The sequence below is a fragment of the Lolium rigidum genome, chromosome 2, assembly GCF_022539505.1.
Source record: "Lolium rigidum isolate FL_2022 chromosome 2, APGP_CSIRO_Lrig_0.1, whole genome shotgun sequence".
Taxonomy (NCBI): Eukaryota; Viridiplantae; Streptophyta; class Magnoliopsida; order Poales; family Poaceae; genus Lolium; species Lolium rigidum.
Window position 1 is genome coordinate 17,581,770 of NC_061509.1, and position 25,952 is coordinate 17,607,721.

Sequence of the window (25,952 nt, forward strand, 5' to 3'; positions counted from 1 at the left end):
GTAACATGTATATCTCATGGATAATTGTCAACATAGAGTAATATAACAAGTGCAATATGCAAGTATGTAGGAATCAATGCACCGTTCACACAAGTGTTTGCTTCTTAAGGTGGAGGGAGATAGGTAAGCCGACTCAACAATAAAAGTAAAAGAATGGTCCTTCAATGAGGAAAGCATCGATTGTCTGTATTTGTGCTAGAGCTTTTATTTTGAAAACATGAAACAATTTTGTCAACGGTAGTAATAAAGCATATGAGTTATGAAAATTATATCTTACAAGTTGCAAGCCTCATGCATAGTGTACTAATAGTGTCCGCACCTCGTCCTACTTAACTTGGACTACCGGATCTTCGCATGCCATGTTTCAACCAAGTGTCACAAAGGGGTACCTCCATGCCGCTCTGTACAAAGGTCTAAGGAGAATGCTCGCATTTCGGATTTCTCGCTTTTGATTATTCTCAACTCAGACATCCATACTCAGGGACAACATGGACAACGAGATAATGGACTCCTCTTAAATGCATAAGCATGTAGCAAAGTTATTATTCTCATATGAGATTGAGGATATATGTCCAAAACTGAAACTTCCACCATGATTCATGGCTTTAGTTAGCGGCCCAATGTTCTTCTCTAACAATTTTGCATGCTCCAACCACTAAAATGATAGACCTTCGAGACAAGACGGACATGCATAGCAACTCACATGATATTCAACAATAGTTGATGGCGTTCCCCGAAGCATGGTTATCGCACAACAAGCAACTTAATAAAATATAAAGTGCATAAGTACATATTCAATACTACGATAGTTTTTAAGGCTATTTTGTCCCATGAGCTATATATTGCATAGGTGGATGATGGAATTATAAAGGTAGCACTCAAGCAATTTACTTTGGAATGGCGGAGAAATACCATGTAGTAGGTAGATATGGTGGACACAAATGGCATAGTAGTTGGCTCAAGGATTTTGGATGCATGAGAAGTATTCCCTCTCGATACAAGGTTTAGGCTAGCAAGGTTTATTTGAAGCAAACTCAAGGATGAACAAGTGCAGCAAAACTCACATAAAAGACATATTGTAAACATTATAAGACTCTACACTGTCTTCCTTGTTGTTCAAAACTCAATACTAGATATTATCTAGACCTTAGAGAAACCAAATATGCAAATCAAATTTTAGCAAGCTCTATGTATTTCTTCATTAATGGGTGCAAAGCATATGATGCAAGAGCTTAAACATGAGCACAACAATTGCCAAGTATCACATTATCCAAGACATTTTAGAATTACTACATGTAGCATTTTCCAATTCCAACCATATAACAATTTAACGAAGAAGAAACTTCGCCTTGAACATTATGAGTAAAGCCTAAGGACACATGTGTCCATATGCAACAGCGGAGCGTGTCTCTCTCCCACAAAGTGAATGCTAGGATCCATTTTATTCAAACAAAAACAAAAACAAAAACAAACCGACGCTCCAAGTAAAGAACACAAGATGTGATCTGAATAAAAATATAGTTTCAGGGGAGGAACCTCGATGATGTTGTCGATGAAGAAGGGGATGCCTTGGGCATCCCCAAGCTTAGACGCTTGAGTCTTCTTAAAATATGCAGGGGTGAACCACGGGGCATCCCCAAGCTTAGAGCTTTCACTCCTCTTGATCATAGTATATCATTCTCCTCTCTTGACCCTTGAAAACTTCCTTCACACCAAACTTCAAGCAAACTCATTAGAGGGTTAGTGCATAATTAATAATTCACACATTCAGAGGTGACACAATCATTATTTTCACTTCTGGACATTGCATAATGCTACTGGACATTAATGGATCAAAGAAATAAATCCAACATAGCAAAAGAGGCAATGCGAAATAAAAGGCAGAATCTGTCAAAAACAGAACAGTCCATAAAGACGAATTTAAATCTGGCACTAGACTTGCTCAAATGGAAAAACTCAAAACTAATGAAAGTTGCGTACATATCTGAGGATCACGCTCGTAAATTGGCAGATTTTTTAGAATTTTCTACAGAAAACTGTGCCCAGATTCGTGACAGTCAGCAATGCTGTTTCTGCGCAGCGATCCCAAATATAACATCAACTTTGACATAGAAACTTTACTTGGCACAAAAACATGATAAGGAGAGGTTGCTACAGTAGTAAACAACTTCCAAGACACAAATATAAAACAAAGTACTGTAGCAAAATAACACATGGGTTATCTCCCAAGAAGTTCTTTCTTTATAGCCATTAAGATGGGCTCAGCAATTTTGGTGATGCACCCGCAAGAAATAGTATTTGAAGCAAAAGAGAGCTTCAAGAGGCAATTCAAAACACATTTGAGCCTAACATGCTTCCTATGCAAAAGAATCTTATACACAAATGAATTCATGAAGAACAAAGTGGCAAGCATAAGAGGATAAAACACGAGTAACTTAAAGATTCTCAACATAAAGAGGGGAAACTTAATATTATTAAGATGCATATAACCATATTTCCCTCTCTCATAATAACTTTCAGTAGCATCATTGATGAAATCCACAATATACCCGTCACTTAAAACATTCTTATCATGGTTCATATGCATAGAAGTATCATTAATTTTGGCATAAGAAGAGTTATTCCCATTAATAGTAATTGGAGCAAGATTATTATCAAGAATTTGAACATGGTAAACAAGTTGCATATTAAAAGAATTGTTTTTGGCAAGCCCATCATAACTATGACAAGTTTCATAAGGATAATTGTAACATGTGTCATATACATCTCTATAGCAATTATCTAAACCTGAATATGTAATATCATCATTTTCACTAAAAGTAGATGTCTCAAATACGGGATCTTCAAGCACAACATCCCCAAGCTTAGAGCTTTCAATATCATCGTTTAAGGGGACATGAATAATGCTATCATCATTAATTTCATAATCAGTACCAAAGAGATTTTCAATATCAAAGGCAGCGTGCTCATCCAAATCATGATCACTAATATGGGTAAAGGGTATAGGAAGATCATCGTACTCGGATTCATTATCATAATAATCATTAGGAGCAACATACTTACGGTTACCTAGCGTTATCTCATTCACGCGGGGGTACGCCGTTACCTCTTTCTTTTTATTCTCCTTCTTCTTCTTCTTCTTCGTTCCCTTCTTCTTCTTCTCCTTCTCCTCGTTCCCTTCTTTAGGAGGAAGAGGCTTGAAGGGTGGCTTGTCCGCATAACCTGATTTTCTTTTTGAAACAATAGAAGAAACTTGGGAGGATCCCTCATTTTCATTAATTAATTGAAAACACACAGCGGTCCTATCATATTTTGGCAAGGTGTCATCTTCTAAAATATTCTGTATGTAAGTATTTGTATGGCAATTATTAATGCGATAAGAAAGACAACCATGCGAGGACATCATCAATATCAAGATCGTTAATATTTAACAAAGAAATTTTTCTTGATAACTCTTCACACTTCAAAAATAAGGTAAGTTCATCATGCTGATTAGGAATAATTTCATCATCACAATACAAATTTGCAGCACTCATGGGGTTTGACTTATCATTGGAGGAACATTGAAAATTAAAATGACCAACTCTATGGCAAAGTTCACAAATAAAAGGATAGATGGCACACACTTTTTCTCCAAGATCATCTAGAGCTCTAGACCACTTTCTAGTTTTTTCATTTCTGTGATGGATACAATATTCATCTTCTATTTTATTAATTCCACAAGGTCTATGTATTCCACAAAAATTAACATGCTTATAGGAAATAGCATTCTTAGGAGTTTGAGCACGCTTATAGCAATTATTAACAACAATGTCATTCTTCATGCAAGCCTCTTTAAAAGGTTCATGATACTTATCAAAATTCTTTTTAGGCAATTCTAAATGAGAAGCAAAGGCTTTATAAAGATTTGCAGCAACTTGAGAGTCAAGACCATAAGTAGCACTCATATTTTGAAATTTATCAGTATGCATAAAAGTTTCAATGCATTCGTAATCATAGTTTATACCTAACTCTTTACCTTTGTCGTTCTCCCAATCTTCAGCGTTCTCCTTAATCCGATCAAGAAGGTCCCTTTTAAACTCTTCTTTATTGCTCGTGAATGATCCAGAACAAGTAGTATCCAGCAAGGTCTTATCTTGAAAAGAAAGTCTTGCATAGAAATTATCAATGATGATATTACTCGGAAGCTCATGATTGGGGCATTTGAGCATTAAAGTCTTCAATCTCTCCCATGCTTGGGCAATACTCTCTCCATCATGAGGCCAAAAATTATATATATGGTTTCAATCTTTGTGAATTTCACTTGGAGGATAGAACTTGGAATAAAATAGAGGCACAATATCCTTCCAATCAAGAGAGCGCCCCGTCCTTCAATAGTTTATACCAATGCGCCGCTTCACCAGATAGCGACATAACAAATAATTTCTTTCTAACTTCATCCATTGAAATACCTGCACACTTGAATAACCCGCATAATTCATGCAAAAACAGTAAATGATTCCTAGGATGGACAGTTCCATCCCCTTCATAGCGTTTATCCATAACACGTTCAATAATTTTCATAGGTATTTTATACGGAATACTTTCAGCAGGTGGATTTAAAATATCGAAGCATCATTAAAGTTATCGCATATGGGAGATAAAGCATTATCAGAACAAAATATTTCTTCCAAAGCGGAGGAGCTAAAAAGATTATTTTTATGTAAACCAGCTTCCCCAAGCTTAGACTTCTTCATAGCATTAGCAGTAATTGCATTCATACTAATAACATTGCTACTATCATGTAAGTAAGGTTCCATAGGTTTTTTAATTTTTGTATCAAACCATCCATGTCTTAAATCAGGAAATAGAATAAGAAGCTCTTTGTTGTCCATTATGCCTAACTAGTGTAAACAAGAAACAAAATGTCGTAATTGCGGAGTCTAAAGGAAATAGCTTCGAGCACACACACAATGGCACCTGGAAAAGTACTCGTTACACGGAACCGGAGTATGAGTGCCTTTTACCTTTCCTCCCCGACAACGGCGCCGGAAAAGTGCTTGATGTCTACGGGTGCTTCTATTCTTGTAGGCAGTGTTGGGCCTCCAAGAGCGAGAGGTTTGTAGAACAGCAGCAAGTTTCCCTTAAATGGATCACCCAAGGTTTATCGAACTCAGGGAGGAAGAGGTCAAAGATATCCCTCTCATGCAACCCTGCAACCACAAAGCAAGAAGTCTCTTGTGTCCCCAACACACCTAATAGGTGCACTAGTTCGGCGAAGAGATAGTGAAATACAAGTGGTATGAATAAATATGAGCAGAGTAGTACGGCGCCGAGAAAATAGCTTACTGGCGTGCAGTTGATGGTAGTAATATTGTAGGAAGTAAACAAGCGTAGTAACGCAGCGATGAGTAACGCAATGAAAACGAGTAAACAAGCAGCGATAGCGATATTTAGGAACAAGGCCTAGGGATTATACTTTCACTAGTGGACACTCTCAACATTGATCACATAACGAGAATAGATAAATGCATACTCTACACTCTCTTGTTGGATGATGAACACATTGCGTAGGATTACACGAACCCTCAATGCCGGAGTTAACAAGCTCCACAATAATGCTCATATTTTAGTAACCTTTAGTGTAAGATAGATCAAAAGACTAAACCAAGTACTAGCATAGCATGCACACTGTCACCTTCATGCATATGTAGGAGGAATAGATCACATCAATATTATCATAGCAATAGTTAACTTCATAATCTACAAGAGATCACAATCATAGCCTACGCCAAGTACTCACACGGTGCACACACTCGTCACCATTACACACGTGGAGGAGGAATAGAGTACTTTAATAACATCACTAGAGTAGCACATAGATGAATAGTGATACAAAACTCATATGAATCTCAATCATGTAAGGCAGCTCATGAGATCATTGTATTGAAGTACATAGGAGAGAGATTAACCACATAGCTACCGGTACAGCCCCGAGCCTCGATGGAGAACTACTCCTCCTCATGGGAGCAGCAGCGGTGATGAAGATGGCGGTGGAGATGGCTGCGGTGTCGATGGAGAAGCCTTCCGGGGCACTTCCCCGTCCGGCAGGGTGCCGGAACGAGACTCCTGTCCCCCGCATCTTGGCTTCGCGATGGCGGCGGCTCCGGGAACTTTTCTCGTATCGTGGCTTTCGGTACTGGGGGTTTCGCGACGGAAGCTTTAAGTAGGCGGAGGGTCAACGCGGGGGGCCACACGAGGGGCCCAGGGGGTAGGTCGGCGCGGCCAGGACTTGGGCCGCGTCGGCCACCCTTCTGGCCGCCTCGTGGCCCCACTTCATTATCTCTTCGGTCTTCTGGAAGCTTCGTGCAAAAATAGGACCCTGGGCGAAAGTTTCGTCCAATTCCGAGAATATTTCTTTACTAGGATTTCGAAACCAAAAACAGCGAAAATGAAGAATCGGCTCTTCGGCATCTTGTTAATAGGTTAGTTCCAGAAAATGCATAAATATGACATATAATGTGCATAAAACATGTAGGTATCATCAATAAAGTAGCATGGAACATAAGAAATTATCGATACGTTGGAGACGTATCAACGTGCATCGGCGAACGGGAGAGCAGGTCTCCGGAACCGCTCGTCCTTGCGATCCTGTACGGGAGAGGGCGAATTAGGTTTTTGGGAAGCGCTCTGCGCGACTGCTCAAGTTCTTCATCACGGGTCGCCTTCCGTCCAAGTCGGGCGGTGCCGCCTTCCGTCGTCTTCAACGCCGTCTACTGCGACCCGTCGCCCCTGTCGTCAACAACGTTGTCATCAACAACGTTACTGCTGCGACATCATCCGCTCCACCTCCACCGCCACCTCCACCAGATCGGTACGTGCGACATATCTCGATCCGTTTAGCGATGGATGCTTCACCGTTTGCGCTCGTCGTTGCTCATGTTGATTAATGCATCTAGTATGTTCGAGTTTCACATGTTAGTAGTTGCTGCCATCATGTTTTATATTCTGGAATTGATCATGGAAATTGTGCCTAATTATCCAACAGAAAACACTCCGGCGAAAAGTCAAACTCCGCGAAGAGCTTTAAAAACACATGGCAAACATACTATTCGGCAAAAAAAAACATAAAATACACTTAGCAAAGACTAAAAACATTGGCAAAAGGAAGTGACCAAAAATATTGTCCTCTCATGTTATTTTTTAGGAGTAACGTGCTCTCTTTTACTAATCAAAGGCTAGAAACATTGACAAAATTACAGGATCATATGGTTCTAACAGCTAAAGGTGGTGCCCTTGGCCTAATGAGAGTGCATATTCTTTTCTATAAAGGGAATATGTCAATATTGTGAAGATACCAATTACACCGAGCATATGCAATACCGCAATACCCTAATGGCAGTACGGATGCACACATCAAAAAAGAGAAGAAATTGAAAACTGTCCCACTACAGTGTTCCGGTCCTTGACCTGAAGTCCAAATTCTCCAAAGCGACACCTCCAGGAAATTACTAGTGCACAAGTCTCGTCATTGTTGTCGATCATAGATTATAGGTTTTCACCCTACAGAAAGTCCCCATTCTCAAAACAATGCCTTCAACTAGGCTATTGCCATGCACAACCAATTAAGACGTGACATTGAATATTTACTTTGAAAGGTTAGACTTTGAACTTTTCATGTGCCATCGTCCCCACTAGCATGCCGCTACTGTGAATCCCAAAACACCAAGCAAGTTCCTCATCGCCACAGAGACTTAAACCACCATTACTAGTTTGCACATCTCAGCTTCCATGCCATTATCCGCCCCTGAATTCACCATGGAACAAAAAAAAAGTCCTATGATGGCAACATATAGCAGAGCTTCGCGCCGCTCTCTCCTGAAACCAAACAGTCAGAAAAAAATATGGGTGCTCACGACCGAATCACATCTGATCCAGCAATCTCCAGGCATGCGGCGCCAAAGGAAGTTCGTTGGCGGGGCCTTCCCGAACTCGAAACTCCGGCTAGGTGACGGAGGACACGCATCAAGTAGAACACCATCTTGGTGCGAGGAAGAACCCTAGGATCACCTCCATTATGCAAAAAAGGGTTTTGCTATTTTCTTAAGTCCAAGTCACTTATAAAAATGTGCTTGAGTTGCACTTTTCTGTCAGAAATGTGCAACTGGACCGAGTTACACTTTTCTTTGAACTGCGGTTGCACTTTTCTGAGGTGACTGAACTTAAGAAAATATCAGTCAACTGACACATAGACACACAAAAAAAAACCCGGCCGGCCCCCACGACGCATATCAAAACAGCGGAGGAGAAAACTAAGAGAACCTCCAGCTGTCTCCCCGACGAGGCCCCCGACACCCATTTTTTCATCCGAATAGCGTTATTCCGCCCAGCCGCGCCCCTGGATCCTCATTTCCCCCGAAAAAGGCCATTAATCCATCCGGAGAGCCCAGGCCATCCCCTGCCTCCCGAGGCGCGCTCGGGGACTCCGGACGAGAGAAAAGCGGAGACGAGCCCGCTCTATCGGCGAGAGAACACGCGAACCCCACCACTTTCTCGTCGCAAATCCCCCTCCCCTCTCGTAGCTCTCTCGCCGTCGGCACCACCCCTCGCCAATCCGCCGGCTGGTTGCCTGCACTCCGCCGTCCCTCCTCCCACTAGCCTATATTTCATCGTCATTCGTCCTGCCTATATTCCGCCATCGAGCAACTCCTCGTGTCGCGCCTCGCGTCGAACACGCCCGGCAGGTGTTCGTTCATTTGCCTGGGCGGACATGGACTCATACGACGAGGAGGAGCAGATGTTTGCCGAGCTTTTTGAAGAAGGGATGGCAGCCGCCGCCCAAGACGTGGAGCACATGTTGATCCTAGCTTTCTTGTCCGGCCTGTACGCGAATAAGGCCATTGGTTGACATGGTGGGTAAGCCGAGGCAGCGAATGGAGGGATATTGCATGCTCTACGCCGACTACTTCGTCGACAATCCATTGCACTGTGAGGATATTTTTAGGCGTCGTTTCAGGATGAGCCGGAAGCTCTTCCTGAAAATTATGTATGCCCTTCGAGAATACGACTCCTACTTCAGATGCAAGTTGAATTGCACCGACATGGTAGGGTTTTCCGCCCTCCAAAAGTGCACGGTGGCTATGCGAATGCTGGCATATGGAGCTCCTGTTGATGCTGCTGATGACTATCTTTGGATGGCAGAGTCCACCGCTCTTGATTGTTTCTACCGGTTCACGGGCGGTGATAGCAGTGTTCGGGGACATCTACTTGAGATCACCCACTGTCGAAGACACTGCCCGGATCCTCGCTTTCAATGAAGCTCGAGGATTTCCGGGGATGGTTGGAAGCATTGACTGCATGCATTGGAAATGGAAGAATTGTCCGTTTTCCTGGCAGGGAATGTACAAGGGTCACAAAAAAGGTTGCATTGTGATACTTGAGGCAGTGGCTACCCATGATCTCTGGATTTGGCACTCCTTCTTTGGTATGCCGGGATCCAACAACGACATCAACGTCTAGAGTGCTCGCTGATCTTCTCCAAGCTTGTTGAGGGTCATGCTCCCCGCTTGGCTTTGTGATCAATGGTCGGCACTACAACAAGGGATACCATCTTGCAAACGGTATCTATCCAAAGTGGGCAACATTTGTGAAGACTATCTCAAGCCCCGTCCTCCCGAATAAGGCGGAGTTTGTCAAGGAACAAGAAGGTTGCCGAAAGGACGTCGAGCATGCGTTTGATGTCCTCCAGCAGAGATTTGTTGTAGTCTGACTCCCGCTATGACTTGGTCCAAAGATCAGATGTGGGAGGTGATGAACTGTTGTGTGTGCTTACACAACATGATTATTGAGAATGAGCGCAAGTATCCAGTTCCTCTCAGCGAGCAAACTGCACCATATGACAGAAATGGTCCTCTTGCACAGTCTAATCACCAAGTGCCGACATCGTGGGCTTCGTTCATCGCTATGCGTCACGACATTCGAGACTCCACAATGCATCAACAGCTGCATGATGATCTAGTGGAGCACATATGGAGGCTTCGAGGCAACACCAACTAGTTTCCATTTTATTTGTTTCAAAACTTGTTAAATTATTTGCTTTGTTGAACTGTAACATTTATTTGTAAAAATAAACCAAATATTGGCCAAAATTTGTCAAATTCGCCGAACTGTGAATTTATTTGTGAAAATAAAGCCAAAAACTCCGTTCGGGCGTCTAGTTGGGGGACGGCTGGAAGTTCGATGCTCCCCACGCCAAAGTTTCGTCCAATCTGACGCTATTTAGCGCCGGATTTGGCCGTGGGAAGCGCCAACGGCTGGAGGTGCTCTAATATGGTGTTGCCCGCCCACTGCCTTCGCTGGAGCAGTTGTGCGGATATCGATCCACGCGCCCCTACCGTGCGGACGAGGCTTGCCAGGCGTGCGACCATCCGTGCGGCGCGCGGTCGAAAAGTCAACAAGCGGCTGCTATTCCCATACCCCTAGTGTTAATTTTTCTCAAAAGAGAAACAACCGGAAATACATGGACCCTTCCGCTCTGTACAGATTCCTTATCTTCCCCCTTATGTATCCATCCCGTGTGTGAAGTGAGCTCCAGGTGAAAACAAACTCAAGCGGCAGAAGCTGAGCGGAGATCTTTGGTTGTGCCGTCTTGGTCCCGTTCCTCCGGCCTCGTGTCTCCAGCCGCAACCCCTCGATGGATCTCGTCTCTCCGCCACCTCAGGGTCAGGGACTCAGGGTTGTGGTACCTCGACCTGGGTGAGCATGACGGCGCCTCTGCTCCTCCCACGCCTGCGTGTTTCCCCCTTGCTAATCATACTGACCGTAGCCTGGATGGTATCAGCGGAAGGCAGCGCGTGATTGTGGAGGAGGTGCCTAGAGGGGCTAGCGCTGGTCTCACTCCCCGCGGTGGTGAGGAGGAGATGCCGCGTTGGCGAGGTGGAGGAGATGCCACGGCGGCTAGGCGCAGCATCGACGAGGCGGCCAGGCGCCGGAGCCAGGAAGTACCATAGAAACTATAGGAGGACCTCGTCCCTTACCTCGTCTTCTGGTGCAAGCCCAAGGAGAAACAGAGGTAAGCAACTTTTGCGTTCTACGAAATGCTTTAGTTCGGTTGTTGCCACTCCTGATTCGGGCCACATTTTGAGTTAAAATCGAAAAAAAAATAATGCAGGGCGGGGTGCCGTAAACCACATAGCCGAGGGCGGGAGAAAAGAATCCAGGAAACAGGAAAGATGGTCCACCTAGCTGGTAGTGGTGTGACTGGTGTCGTACTACAAAGCCCACAACAAAGTGATCAAGCGGTAACTAATTTAACAAACAAGCTAAAGAAACAGAACATCATGTCACTGTCAAAAAAGTAAAACTTCCGTCACACTAACATGTGACAACGAACAGATACTTAGGACTGGTGTGAAGTAATTTCGGCTACTAGTTTAGCTAGTTGCCCGTGCATCCCTGTTTCAAAAATTGCTAAAAAGATGTCGCAAATTTGTTACTGTAAAAAATTAGATGTAAAAAGTGTCTAGATATATTTGAATTTAAACAAATCTCCGACATCTATTTCTGCAGGGATTTTAGTGTATAAAATACTTATTGGAACACAAGAATTTTGGCTGAATTGTATGGCGGCTAAAGGAAAACTCTCCGTTGCACCGGGCGGCATATGAACCGGGCAGATGGCAAACTTTCATTGGCCTCAGCTTTTGAGATTGGGACCACAACAGCAACTGTCGTCTTCTAACATATGGGAACTACGACTATGAATACAGCCGTGGGGGACCAAGAATTAAAGCATCTAACCCTCTCTCTCTCTACAGCACACGAACTCGTTCTGAACCAGCAGCGTACTGCGTACAGCGGCGGCCTGAGCTAAACAAGGGATGAAGGCGACGGTGCTCGTTCGCCGGTGCATTCTGGTTTCTCTCGGCATCCTGGCGAGGTTGCTCTGTGCCAGCCTGAGAAATCAAGGCTGGCCCACTCGCTGATCTCGAAAAGAAGTCGGGCGTAGAGGTCATTTAGCTCTGACAGGAACACTCAAAGAAGCGCAGCAGACCACAGGGATGGAGGCGGGGCCTCTGCCGGTGATGTGGTTGATGTTGATGACGTGCTCCTCCAGAGTCCAGAGCGGTGACTCGGTGAGGTTGCCGGCTGTCTCGTCGGAGAGGAGGATCTCGTTTAGAAAGAACCGGCGGGGTACGGACGGTCGCACTGCCGCAGAGCTCGAGCACTGGAGCAGAACAGCACCTTGGGCGGAGCGGGACGCAGCAAGGCGAAGCTGGACGGTGGGCGGGGCGCAGCCGACCTTGGCCTGGGAGTCGCGGACCTCGCGGAGATAAAGCCTCACGGCGCGTGTTCCCAGCGTCGCTGCTAACCCACCGCCGGGCGGAGGCCGCAGCTGCTCCTCCCGCACGGGCGCGAGGCCGAGGCCGCCGATGCTAATCCCCCCGCCGGGCGGAGGCCACCGCCGCTACTCCTTCCGCACGGGCAAAGCCGAGAACCGCTGCTGCTCATCGCCCGCCGGGCGGACGCAACCGCCGCTGCTCCTCCCGCACGGGCGCGAGGCCCGCCGCTGTTCATCCCCCAAGGAGCGGAAGCCACCGCCGGCACAGCCCCAGCCTGAGCTCGCGCGCGCCGAACGGGGATGACCTCGGGCCTCCCACCGTGCTCCTCGAGGGCGGCGCGGAGGCGGCCGACGAGCGCGTCGTGGCTGCCCCAGGCCTGTACTGATCAAAGGTGAGCCAGTCCAGAGTTTCATGGGCGGGCGATGAGAGAGAGGTAGGTGGGAGAGGATGAGGGTCACGCGCAGGGGAGAAATTAATTACCCATGGGGTCCATATACTATACGTAGCAATTACTACTTAAATTAACAAAAAAAATACCCTGCCATCAGATTGGGCCTACTCCTAACGGTGGACCAATGGAATTTGGAGTTCAGATGGGAGCAAATGCCGCCGGGTTCCATCTATTCACTCTCGGCGGCTAAAGCTATAGATTGTAGAATCACTTTACACACAGCACGCGGTGGTACACAGATCCTCCAATCCAAGTATCCCAACTCTTTCTCAACTTTACCCAGCACCACCTCGAAGCAAAGCGCTCCACACAGAAACCCCCACTCCCCTCCCAGCCCAACCGATCCTCCCCAAATTGATGGCCGAGGTACAGCCGTCGCCGTCGCCGCCGCCGCGCGCAGCCGGCGGCGATCCCGAGGATCCACCCGTGGCGCCGGCGCCGCCTCCGGCGCAGCAGCAGCAGCAGCGTGCGGGCGGCAGCGACTGGTCAGAGGAGGAGGACCCCGACTCCCCGCCGCTTCCACCTTCCACCACCACCGTCGCCATCTCCAACGCCGCCCAGTACATCCCGCCGCGCGCCGCGGAGCGCACCTCCGAGGTCGCGGGCGACGGCCGGTCGTGGTACTCCTGGAACGGCACCCGCACCAAGGACCGCCGCCGCCCTCCTCCGCCTAGGCAGCAGCAGCCGCAGCCGCCACCGCTGTATCCGCAGCCGCGGCCGCAGCCGCAGCAGTGGGTCCCGCCGGAGCCGAAGCTGCGGCCGCCGCTGCCGCACGTGCAGGCCTCGCCGCCGCCGCGGGGCGGGCCGCCGCCGGTGCCGGCGTCGGCGACGGCTAGGTCCGCCGAACGGGACCGCAGGGTCGTGCCCGACGTCATGTACAGGCAACGCCGCACGGCGGCGCTGCAGCGGACGGCTATGGTGGCGCGGGTCGCGGCCGCGGGGCTCTGCCTGGCGGCGCTCGCGGTGCTCGCCGCCGACACCCGCAAGGGCTGGGCCCTCGACTCCTACAGCAACTACACCCAGCTGCGGTAAGAAAAATAAGAAAAATCCCCCTTCCAAAATTCAAGTCACCAAATCTCCTGGTGTTGGGTTAGGGTTCCTGGATTGTTAATTCCCTTTGCGCGACTGTGTTATGCTGCTGATTAGGTACTCGGAGGCGGTGAACGTGATCGGATTCTTGTACTCGGTGTTCCAGTTCTTCGCGATCGCCGCACACTTGACGAGGAAGAAGCATTTGATTCCCCGGCCCAAGGGCGATTATTTCGACTTCGCCATGGATCAGGTTTGCCTCTCAGAGCCTCTTGCTCCTTTTCGTAGGTACCTTTAGCATTGTGCAACCTGCAAGCCAGGTGGTGTTACAATGGAATAAGGGTAATAAGGTACCAAGTCATCACGGTGAAGCAAAGTCTAAGCTCCTGAAGATCTCTTTCTTGTGATTATTGATTTACTCCTTTGTGCTTCTTTTTGTTCTGCAATCCCTGTCAGCATGTTTATACTCTCATCGCCCATATATGCTCAAAATGCGCACGTTCTGAGTGTCCTAACTCGCACCAAATATTGAGAAATCTGAATGAAGCCATATTATTATTACTAGCTGTTTATGGTACAGTAGTTGGATACAAGTTTAGTTCAACTTTTATGGGCGACACTAGTAGTATTTGTTTTGGTTCTAGTTGAGTAATACTTCGATGTAACATTACTGCTTATTGTAAACTGGCTGATTAGGTGTTGCATGCATATTGCCTTGTGGCCTAGAGTGCTCGTCATACTTCATATACGATGGACAACAAGTGCTTTGGTTAGGTCTTCATATGTTTGTTTCATTCGAAAAGGGAGAATTATTAATAAGTGAGAATTGGAGAGTTATTGATGTCTTCCAAAGAAAAAAGGGACAAGTTTCCATTTTCTGTCACAAACAACTGTGTTCTGAAATCCAAACAGTCAAACACTACAGTTAGTCATTGATACTGAAGATTTAGTACTGGGAGAAATGGTTTTCATGAGGATACTGTTAATTGGGTGCTTCCTGCTAGAACTTTCATTGTGATGATACTGGATTAGCCCTTAGGTGTATCCTTGTATATATTATTTCAGTTTAAGTCACAGATACTTCTCTCATGTGTGGATATATGGACCTGGTTTTGAGCACTACCACATCATGTCCTGTATATCTGTCAGTGATCAGGCAAATGGTTTAGATGGGTACTTGTACAAATAAACTAAGAAAAGGACAAAAAGTAGGAGGAATATGCCATTTAAACTATGCATTGGTTACATGTTATTCTTCTTTTATTTCTGCTTGCTGCCAGCTAAATCTTGAGATACATAGATCCCTAAAACATAATTCACTCTGTCACAGTTAAACCAAATCCTCTGGCTCAGATTTTGTTTAGCATTCCATCTTGTAGCTTTCCGGAGCTTTCATGTTTGGTTGTTTCTACAGACTGCATGCTAACATATTGGTTCTTAGTTTTCTACTCCCTTTTGCTTGAGATAAACTTGTCCTGCACAACACTGTTATGAGTAGTAATTTCTTGAATCGCTGCATGGAGATACCAATATAGATTTATTTCTTTTTTTTATCTCTATTGCAGGTGTTGGCATACCTCTTGATATCCTCCTCATCATCAGCAACTGCTCGGGTAAGCGATTGGGTTGACAACTGGGGGAACGATCCTTTCCCGAAAATGGCGAACAGCTCCATCGTCATATCTTTCCTGGCATTCATGGTTTTTGCCATCAACTCCCTCATCTCTGCGTACAATTTGTTCCGCCGAGATCTTTAGCTGCTTGTAATAATAATAACCTGTTGCTAATTTTCATTTGTGGACAAAAATTTCAGTGCAGACTTTGTTATGTTGTAAATGGATCGAATGAAAGTAAGTGCTCAATTCTATACTTCCGGTAATGATATATCTGTGTCCATTGCTGTTGGTGTAAGTTTCTGTGATTGTTTTTCAAAATTATAATACCGAAGTACCAGTATTTTTCAAGAATATACGTTGTTTTGGTCAAGACATGATCTAGAGCTGTTGTTATTTCTACATTTAGAAAATCTAGATCTAATTGCTTCAAAGAACCAATATGTATCGTGGATGAACTAAATGTAATGTACAGAGAACAAATACCAAACCAATTGTTTCCCTACTAAAGATTGGCTAGATAAAATTTTGGTTGAGATTTTGATTGGCAATAGAAAAAATGAACATGACGTGATAAAATAGCATTGAAATGCAAAGATTGGCTAGTCCAAACAAAGACCAATTTTTGGTCGTAACAAAAAATATTCATAAGTACACTTTGGTCACAATGAAGACATATCCTTACTAAGGTATCCATGGGCCAATGTCGGCAACTATGAGGACATGTCCCTCGGAGCAAGGCCAGCGGTCGTGTTTTTTTTCTTTCCTTTTACCAAGGGCGAGGGCACCCTAGTTCCTAGAGATGCAAGTGGATCCAGCCAAAATTCCATTTGTAGTTTATTTGTGATTTCTAATTTTAAATTTGGCTTCATAGAATCTACATTTGGTCAAATCAGCCTCCTTGCATAATAAAAAGCAAGAGAAAGGCAGCCTAGAAAATAGAAATACCCTTATGAAGACCACACAATTTGTAAGAGCTTTCAGCACTGGGTACGCCTTCATAGAACCTAGATTCGTAACTAATAATAAATAAATAAAGCTTCTTGTTTGTTTGTCTTTTGTTGCCCTTAATTTTTGGCCAAAATTACGACACCTGCCACTGATTAAGTAAAAGAATATGGTTCGTTTGGCAGAACTCCCCTCTCACTTCTGTACTAGTTCGGCCAGATACACTCGCTCTCGTCTCGCGAGAAACAACCGCTTGGTCGAGGCGGTTCATGTTCCTCTCGCCGTCTGCGTTTTGTCGCTCCCCTTCCCTCCGATCGCCGTCCTAACATCGCGAGGGGAAGGGAAGGTCAAGTTCTTATATGTGTGTGTTTTAGTCCTAGGTTTTCTAGGTTTTTGAGGTGCCTCTATCGGTGTCATGGTGAGGCATATGCTGATGGTACTTCTAGAAATAATTGTCTACCGGTCCATGACCCTGGTCATCGGAGGAGTTGCTGATGCCGGCGAGAGGCTTGTGGAGTCCAAGTTGTAGTTTTATCTTCAACACATGAGATCATTACCCTTTTATTGTTATAAAATAAACTTTATATTGGAAACAGTGGGCACTGACGCATGTTCTGTAGCAACAATGATTTTGGAATTCATGATTAATTAATATTTTTATATTTCTTATTTATGTTTTGATGCCAACATATTTATATGTACACGAGAACATTTTCTTTGAAGTTTGTGAACGCTTAATGTAATATGCATACATTTTTATTGTTATTTCATATATTTCATATTTAATAATTGTATGGAGTACACATACGCTTTATTTGAAAGTAGTAAGTATTGTATGGTAAATAGATGAATAAATGAATTTAAGTATGCGAAAACATTTCTTTCGAAATTCAGGAACATTCTTACGAAATACTTAAATATTTTTCTTTGACCATAATTATCCTAAATTAAAATATACGGACATTTTCTGAGAGTCGTGAACATTTGCTTTTGGAATAGAAGAGCATCTTTTCAGAGTCGTCACACAAACAGAAAGTTTTCGTAACCATACAAACGGTGACAGAAATACTTATACATATACATGTAAGTATAAAAGTATTTTCATCACAGTATAAATGCTAGAACGGTTGACATTACCAATCAGGATGAGTGGAGTATTATCTATCCGGTTGGTTTTTTATTAATCCACTGCTTTATGTCTATCCGGTTGTTTTTTTACTGTACTGTAGATTATATTCAACTGTCGCCTCGTTGTAGGAACCCTTCCTAGTCTCATGATGCACACGCAAACCTCCATTCCGATGCAAAATTTCCCCACTCAAACCCCAGCCCCGTCCGCCTTCCTCAAACCAGGGTGTGCGCCGGTGGTTCGTCGTCGCCGGCGCGCTCCAGCATTCACGGCCGCTGCAGGAAGGACGGAGAGCTCTGCGGAGTCTTCCGTCGTCGTCCTCCACCAGGGCTCGGGCCGGCGGTTGGTCGTTGCCGTCCGCATTCACCGCCGCTAGAGGAGGGAGCGCGACCTCCTAGGCGGCGGCGGCAATGCCACGCTTCCGACCCCGCTCCCCTTCTTTCCACGACCCCGTCCCCTCACCCGGCTATCAGCTGCTGAACGAATTCAAGGATCGCCTGGGCTCGGAGACGCTCAGTCCGGAGCTTGCGCACCAACTGTTCGGCAAATTGCTTCGTCAACCCGTCAAGGTACCAGAACGCGCGCTCAACGGCTTTTTCGCCGCCCTCGCGCGTGCCCCGCCCTCCATCGCCTGCCCCGATGGCCCTGCCCTCGCCATCGCCCTCTTCAAACAAATGGCTGAAGCAGGCCAACGTCCGGTGACGGCACCCACCATTTACACATACAACATACTGATTGATTGCTGCCACCGTGCACGCCGCCCGGACCTAGGGCCTGCCTTCTTCGGCCACCTCCTCAAGACAGGTATCAGGGAGGACGTCATCACTTTCAACAATTTATTGAAGTGCCTCTGTGACATGAAGCGAACGGAGGAGGCTCTGGACGTGCTGCTCCACAAGATGCCCGACGATCTGCCTGATGTCATTTCCTACTCAATAATTCTCAAGAGCTTCTGTGATGATGGGAAGAGCCAGCGTGCGCTTGACCTGCTCCGGATGATGAGAAAAAAAGGATCTGACCACTCTCCCAACGTGGTTTCATACAGCACGGTAATTGATGGCTTCTTGAAGGAGGGTGAAATAAGCAAAGCTTTGGATCTATTCCATGAAATGAAACAGCAGGGGGTTGTGCCTGATGTGGTGACATATAGTTCCATTATTGATGGGCAGTGCAAAGCAAGGGCGATGGACAAGGCAGAGGGGGTCCTTCGGCAAATGCTCGATAATGGTGTTCGGCCGAATACCGTGACATATAACTCCATTATTGATGGGCTGTGCAAAGCAAGAGCAATGGACAAGGCAGAGGGTGTCCTTCGGCAAATGGTCGATAATGGTGTTCGGCCGGATACGGTGACATATAATAGCCTGATCCATGGATATTCCACTTCGGGCCAGTTGGAAGAAGTCGCTAGGTTGTTGGAAGAAATGAAAACTCAAGGTATCATGTGGGACGTTTTTACTTGCAACTCATTCATGGACTATCTTTGCAAGACCGGAAGAATCAAAGAAGCTGCAGAATTATTTTATTCCATGGCTGAGAAGGGCCATAAACCCGATGTTGTCTCATACAACACGCTTATTGATGGCTTCTTGAAAGTGGGTGAAATAAGCAAAGCATGTGATCTATTCCGTGAAATGATACAGCAGAGGATTGAGCCTGATGTGGTGACATATAATTCCATTATTGATGGGCTGTGCAAAGCAAGCGAAATTGACAAGGCAAAGGTGGTCCTTCGGCAAATGGTCGATAATGGTGTTCGGCCGGATATCGTGACATATAACTCCATTATTGATGGGCTGTGCAAAGCAAGAGCAATGGACAAGGCAGAGGGTGTCCTTCGGCAAATGGTCGATAATGGTGTTCGGCCGGATACGGTGACATATAATAGCCTGATCCATGGATATTCCACTTCGGGCCAGTCGGAAGAAGTCGCTAGGTTGTTGGAAGAAATGAAAACTCAAGGTATCATGTGGGACGTTTTTACTTGCAACTCATTCATGGACTATCTTTGGAAGACCAGAAGAATCAAAGAAGCTGCAGAATTATTTTATTCCATGGCTGAGAAGGGCCACAAACCCGACGCTGTCTCATACGGGATTATGCTTCATGGTTATGCTACAGAAGGATCCCTTGTTGATATGAATGATTTCCGTGAGCAGATGGTACGAGACGGAGTTGTACCCAGTCTCAGTGTTTACAACATACTGATTGGTGCATATGCTAAGTGCGGAAAGATGGACGCAGCAATGCTTGTCTTCGAAGATATGTTGAAGCATGGTGTGAACCCTGATCAGGTCACATATTTAATTGTGATAGCTGCATTTTGCAGAATGGGCAGGATGGATGATGCCATGGACAAATTCAGTGAGATGATTGATATGGGAGTACCACATGACACTAATGTTTATGAGTGCATGATCAAGGGTTACTTTAGACAAGGTGATTTGGTGAAAGCCAACGAATTGTTTACCGAAATGAAGAACAAGGATATTCGTCGTAGGCCACAGAAGGGTAGTGGAAGAACATATTATGTTTGACTTTATTATCCGTGCTGGTTAGAGGCCTGATCCTGTTATATTTACTTCAATGATCGATGAATATTGCTTAGTCGCCAAGATGGAGAAAGCATTCAGAGTAGTTGATACTATGGTATCAGTTGGCATGAGCACTAATGTTATTCCTCATGACTTGTTCCTTAGCATGGTTATGCTCTCGTTGTCTTGATGTTCTCCAAATGCTTTGTTATTATGATTGGTCTAATGAATCAAGTATTATGGTTGTTAATTTTTAGTTGCTGTTTATTGGTAGTTAGATATATTGTCTAGTTCGAAATTTCTCGAGGCAGTGCAAAATTTAGGGTGGATTGTGAGCTTGCTGATTGGGTGTTTTCATGTATAATTCCATGTGTCCAAGATTGCTTCATACTTCATATATGATGGACAACAAGAGCTTTGGGTGGGCCTTGCTATGTTTGTGTCGTTCCAAAAGATTGAACTTTTGATAAAATGTGACATATTGGTGTGTATCAGGGAGAAAGAGAGCACCAAACACTACAGTTGGCCATTCGTCATGAAGCTATAGTATTGGGTCAATTGGTTTATATGATATTATTAGCTGGGTGCTTCTTGGTAGCACCTTGCCGTGAGGATGATACTGTATTAGCCATTATTCTTATGCTTGTATGTATTATTTTACATATCCTGACCTTGTTATGACTTTGAGCGCTGAGAAAAGCATGTAAAGTGCGTCCAATGATCTGGCTAACGGTTTGAATTAGGTGGGTTGCTGGGTGAGACATTTATACAGTTGCCTTGAGTTAAGCACTGCTCTGTACGGCTACTGCAGGTGAGCTCCTCTTTTCGTCTGTAGGTTATGTGTCACCTACAACTTGATGTGATTTTGTTTTGTGTATTACCAAATATAGATTGCTATAAATTTCAGAGTGCTTTGCTTCTGTAATTATTCAGAGTGCACTGCTCTGAATTGTTGGCATGGTACTAATTTTTTTCCTTTCTTGGCATGAAACAAAAGAGGAAGGATCGAACCTGGTCACAGTAGCAAGGTTTTTCCTTTCTACCTGCATATATGTTGCGTGTGAGAATTAGAGTTATCTGCTCTTGGATATTATTTGAATAAAATAGATATTTGTAATTTTCCATCTTATTTGCAGAATGGCTTACTAGGCATAATTTTTTGTTGTTAGCTAATGGGTTTTTAGGAAATATTAGCTACTGCTGTTAGAAAGTATATTCTTAATCAAGTGCCAGTATTTGCTCAGTTCCCTTTTTAAGTTCTAACCTTGAGCACTACAGAGTGGTTATTCGCAGTTACATACCTCTGTTTTCAGTTACATCTGAACAATAGTTAGGTATGACTATAACATATAAAGAACATTTAGTTGCTACATATTTACAGCTTTATAAATCCCAGTAGGTGGTTTGATGGCTCCAACCAATTGATCGACATGGTGATGCTATGTAGTAAATTGGTAAATTGGTGCATGATACGGAGGCTTGATTCTCCTCGCCAAGGTCAGCAGACCAGTGTTATGATGTGTGGTGAATCGACTTTTAATTTGGATGCAGATGAAGTCGTACAGCTTGGTGAACAAAGACCTGTCATAGTTTTATTTGTCAGCTCAAAGGTGATGACATATGATGGTTAGTATGTTTATATGATCGACTTGTGGATGGAATATTTACGTTTCTCAATATATGTTTTGTCACGTCCATGGGCTATGCCTCTCTATTCTACAGGGCTGGGTATTAATTGCAGTGTTGCATGCCATTAGTAAATCAACAAGGGCCTATCAGATACCGATAACTTCTGTAACAGGTGTGTTCATTTTCTTGCATTGTTTCTCCATCCATGGTGCTATTTTGTATGTCATGAACAGATGTTTTGATATTACCTCATGTCTTTTACTTGCAGAATGCATGGAAAGTTCTCTCATGTTGAGTGTATTAATCTCGCTGGTCAGAAAATGCAATATATGCTTTTTGTGGTTCGGTTGGATTGCTCTCTCAGCTTTTATATGACTACGTATAGATAGTTGAGCTGCGGGTACTTATCTGGTTTGGTTAATTCGTGTAGAGTTGGATGTTATGTATTATATATTTCTATGTCCCTGTCTATTTATTTGATGTCCCATGCATTTCCATACTTTGTATATATGACTTATCTACCGTCCAACTGGCCAAAACTATTTGTCCTACGGAATCTATGCAAATGCTGCATTTTCTAAGTTGATCTTTAACGTTATCACAGGCTAATCCCATAACTGCTTGCAGGTGATTCATAGGTTACATAGATGATGTTGTATTTGATCATCACCGCTGGCTTGTACCGAGGAAGCTCTCGATCCACCCATGGATTTTCTGGGATTTTAAATAAGTCACAGTCAAGTATAAGTTCCATCAGATTCTCCACCATCTTCTGGAATTTTACCAGACCAGCTTACTGAATATGAAAATAGTCTGGACAATTCTTCCTTGGACAAAGCCAACCTTTTATCAGATGCAGCATTAAAAGAGCCTAAAGTATGTTTCTCTTCCTTTGCCTTTGATGCATGTGATTTACTCATGATGGCCTAGATAGATTATTAGTCATATTTTTAATATATTGGTATTACCATTGGTTCTCACTTTTTGTTCCATTTCCAGAATTGCATTTCTAGCTTGGCTGGTGAGGTGAGGTGAGGTGTTGCATTGACTCAGGTTCTTAGTATGGTTTTTCACTGCCTAATTTATATCAATTAGCTTATATGCCTCTATATTTATCCTCTTTTAGTTGGTCTTTTTAAAGTTCTTCTTTAGAAAGTACAAACCATTGGTTGAAGCTGTTTTTATCGCTTGTGGCGATCTTTATATATCCCTTTTGTGAAGTTCTCCCTATCATTTCCGACCCCTGTGTGTTGGTCATACTATGGTTTTCTCAAATTCGCTTCTCGCTGCCTATGTAATCAAGTTAGTTAGTTAGTTAGTTATATTCGCTCCCGTTGCCATGCTGTGTAGCTTAAAACAAGCCCAGCTTTTAGACTGCAGCACACGTGCGGACGTGCTCTACAGAAATCCGCGCAACCCATCCAACGTCGAGAGACAGTATGAACATATCTTGTTTCAGTGGTTCATTACAGATTGTATGAGTTACTTATTGTGAATTATGTATTGTTATATCTGCCATATTAGCTTGTTGTTTTAGTGTCCTTTACTTATTGGTGTCTGCATTACGCCAAAATATAGGATTACAAACTTAAAAATGTGATACCAAATGGAATAAAGACGCAGAATGATATAAATACATGAGACATATCCAGGGTTTAAATGGTCGTAATATGGATCTGTTCATGCCCCATCCCAGTGTGTTGCCAATATGGACAATTATTGTTTGATCGGAGAAAAATAGTTCACTCATAGTGTCCATTTTTTTTCTTCTTCTCAGCATGACTTATGTATAATTGTTGTCAAAGTGGATGTAGATCTCATAAAAAGCTCAATACGTATTCTACTTATAATGATATGTAGTAAATCAGGTTAACTTTGATTTTTTGTCCTAGCTGATGGAACCAGCCGCTCCATTTTGTTTGTAGGCCTAATGAAACAAATATGATTTGTATTTGAGCCCCCACTGCTGTGATTTACTCCATGCTACATGGCAAGTAAATAGAAACTGTTGTCTCTATGCATCATTCTTCTGCTTACATATTACTGTGGCTCTTAAGTTCTTTCATCGTCACATTTAGCACGTCTTTATTTTTTTTATAGGTGGTACCAAACCAGACCTGATACTGTGGTACTCCAGGATACTGTCAGAAAGGTTAGTTAAACTTCAGACCTACTGATGCTATTAGTTACTCTATCTTGCTGTCCGTGTTGGTGTTCCATACCCTTTGTAGGATATTATGATTCATGAAAGTTAGGTAGGAAAACACTAAGTTGGCATGTTGCTTACAGAAAACAAGCTTCACAACAAACTAAGTTTGATCTATGTGATTTTTGCAAAGTCACCAACGGACAATCTCTTTATTACTATTAACAGCAACAATATGGTATGCCACCGACCGAGAGCTCCAATGAGGACCACCCGCCAGTTCCACATGTTGTGAAGATCCCTTGCAAGTTAATATTTGGTATTATGTTACATGACCTGGGTCTTCCAGATGCAAGATACACCTCCCATACACATGAAGATGGCGAAGTGTCAGCCATCGTCACCTATTACGGTCCTTCGGAGATACCAGGGAAATTGCTTCAGCAGTTCAAAATTGGAGGAGCTCCAGCTGCTGATTTTGAGACGGCAGAAGATTCTGCTGCTAGGGAAAGTATCAGACACATCGAAACAACCGAAGACGTGGAGGTAGAAGATCTTCATTATGGTGAGTTAAAAGGTGTGATGAAGAGCTACAAAGCCCTTCTTCTGAGATCGATAAAGGAAAAAAAAAGAGCAATCCAAACTCATTCAGTATCTCACTACCCACCGAAGTAATAGCCTGTACAGCAGCTTCAGATTTTGAAATGTAAAGCTCTACTTCTGATCTTCTATTATAGTTCATACCTACCAAACAGATCCCCATTTTGTCTTCCATAAGCAAGATGGTTGCCCTACAGGCGCTCTCCACAGCATCAGTTTGAGAACATGATTCTGGCCCAACAATATTGACATTGGCGGTCAGGTTGTCACCACAGTTCTGCCTTCGAATAAGAGTTGTCTCACAGACATATAGTTTGGTCCCTACAGAAGTAACACTAAATATAGGTTCAGGCCATCCAAGAGAATTCATCATCTCGCACAGGATGGTCTTCATGGAGAGACCTATCTCGCGTGCAATAACTCCTTTATAGTAAACAGCCTACAAACAGAAGGACTTCATGTGTGCAGACGGTTTCGGACCCAAAAGGGCAAATATTTCCTGGCGATGGCAGTCTCCGATTCTTCGTACCTGAAAGTTTTCTTATCTCTTTTCTTCCATCCTTTCAAGGTTCTTATGTACAATTACACCGATAACCATGGATGCAAGCTGGGTCTTCGATGTGTACACGTCTGTATCTTTGTTTGTGCATCCTTCTATTTTAATGTGTTGGCTACAAAACAGAATAATAAGCATGGTGCACTTTTTGTTTTTTACATCTTTACTATTAAAGTGAAATCTGCGATGTCACACTCTCCGTGATGTCACACTTCCATCTATTTACCTAAGAAATGCCACCGCAATCAAATTATTTAAATGTGAAGCACGAGTTGTTATCGGAAACAAACATCTAACAAACCCTTCCGCAGCGCAAATTCTCCCCTAAATATCTCCCTTGTGCGAAGTGTCCCCTAACAAACTTATCGCGTAAATAACTTGGAAAAAACAATTGAGGGGGCGGATAATTGCATGATCTACTCACGCATGACTCGCTCTACTCCCCCGTTTTCTTAATGACGGAGATGGGGTAGGTGAGCGTGCGCACAGTCGGGGACGAGGTCGTGTCTTGGGTGGGGATGAGCTCGACGATCTCCAGGTGGAGGAGCGCTTGATCTCCTGCGGGTCATGGGAGCAGCCGGAGAGGCGGAAGGTGGCGAGGTCGTCACGCGTGCGAGTGGTGGGGTAGAGCTTCTCGATCCAGCAACTAGCTCCGAGGATGTGTTCCGTTGTGGAGAGGTGCCATGCTTGCGGTGGGATGCCGTCAATCTCTAGGTCGACGGGGTACTCGAAGTGGCCGGAGCCGGCATGAGCCAGTTTGCACCAGGGGCGGACCGAGAGGCAGAACCCGGGCCTGATGATGAAGTGGTCGCCGGCCATCCAATCCAGAGCCTCCTTGGAGTGGAAGATGATGAGGAAATCTTCCGGGTGATGCAGGTTGAAAGTTCAGAGATGGTAAACCTAGAGAGGGGGGGGGGGTGAATAGGTTTCTACAGATTTTAATTTTTTCTTTGCAATATTAGGCTTTGCGGAATATAAAGGTGAGCCTAATGCAAAC

The 25,952-nt window shown here is 44.3% G+C and overlaps 3 protein-coding genes across 3 annotated transcripts; all 3 read left to right on the forward strand.

Moving 5' to 3' along the window:
* Positions 1-13,010: 13,010 nt before the first annotated feature.
* LOC124686026 (CASP-like protein 4A2) lies at positions 13,011-15,669 on the forward strand. Its single transcript, XM_047220033.1, has 3 exons — positions 13,011-13,799; positions 13,918-14,053; positions 15,366-15,669. The coding sequence occupies exons 1-3, from the start codon at positions 13,129-13,131 to the stop codon at positions 15,555-15,557; spliced, it is 999 nt and encodes a 332-aa protein (XP_047075989.1). The 5' UTR covers positions 13,011-13,128; the 3' UTR covers positions 15,558-15,669.
* Positions 15,670-17,900: 2,231 nt separating this feature from the next.
* LOC124689271 (protein Rf1, mitochondrial-like) lies at positions 17,901-20,274 on the forward strand. Its single transcript, XM_047222827.1, has one exon. The coding sequence runs from the start codon at positions 17,901-17,903 to the stop codon at positions 20,025-20,027; it is 2,127 nt and encodes a 708-aa protein (XP_047078783.1). The 3' UTR covers positions 20,028-20,274.
* Positions 20,107-25,063, forward strand: LOC124689272. Its single transcript, XM_047222828.1, has 9 exons — positions 20,107-20,193; positions 20,299-20,355; positions 20,520-20,669; positions 20,768-20,835; positions 21,922-21,965; positions 22,411-22,529; positions 22,653-22,684; positions 23,754-23,805; positions 24,028-25,063. The coding sequence occupies exons 1-9, from the start codon at positions 20,107-20,109 to the stop codon at positions 24,472-24,474; spliced, it is 1,056 nt and encodes a 351-aa protein (XP_047078784.1). The 3' UTR covers positions 24,475-25,063.
* The last annotated feature ends 889 nt before the right edge of the window (positions 25,064-25,952 follow it).

Bases quoted from the DNA above. Each gene is read 5' to 3' on its own strand.
- LOC124686026 (XM_047220033.1), top strand. From the start codon at position 13,129: ATGGCCGAGGTACAGCCGTCGCCGTCGCCGCCGCCGCGCGCAGCCGGC. The intron at 13,800-13,917 runs GTAAGAAAAATA...GCTGCTGATTAG, and splicing joins AGCAACTACACCCAGCTGCG to GTACTCGGAGGCGGTGAACG. The intron at 14,054-15,365 runs GTTTGCCTCTCA...TCTCTATTGCAG, and splicing joins TCGACTTCGCCATGGATCAG to GTGTTGGCATACCTCTTGAT.
- LOC124689271 (XM_047222827.1), top strand. From the start codon at position 17,901: ATGCCACGCTTCCGACCCCGCTCCCCTTCTTTCCACGACCCCGTCCCC.
- LOC124689272 (XM_047222828.1), top strand. From the start codon at position 20,107: ATGGAGAAAGCATTCAGAGTAGTTGATACTATGGTATCAGTTGGCATG. The intron at 21,966-22,410 runs GTCAGAAAATGC...AAGTTCCATCAG, and splicing joins TGAGTGTATTAATCTCGCTG to ATTCTCCACCATCTTCTGGA. The intron at 22,530-22,652 runs GTATGTTTCTCT...TTCCATTTCCAG, and splicing joins CAGCATTAAAAGAGCCTAAA to AATTGCATTTCTAGCTTGGC.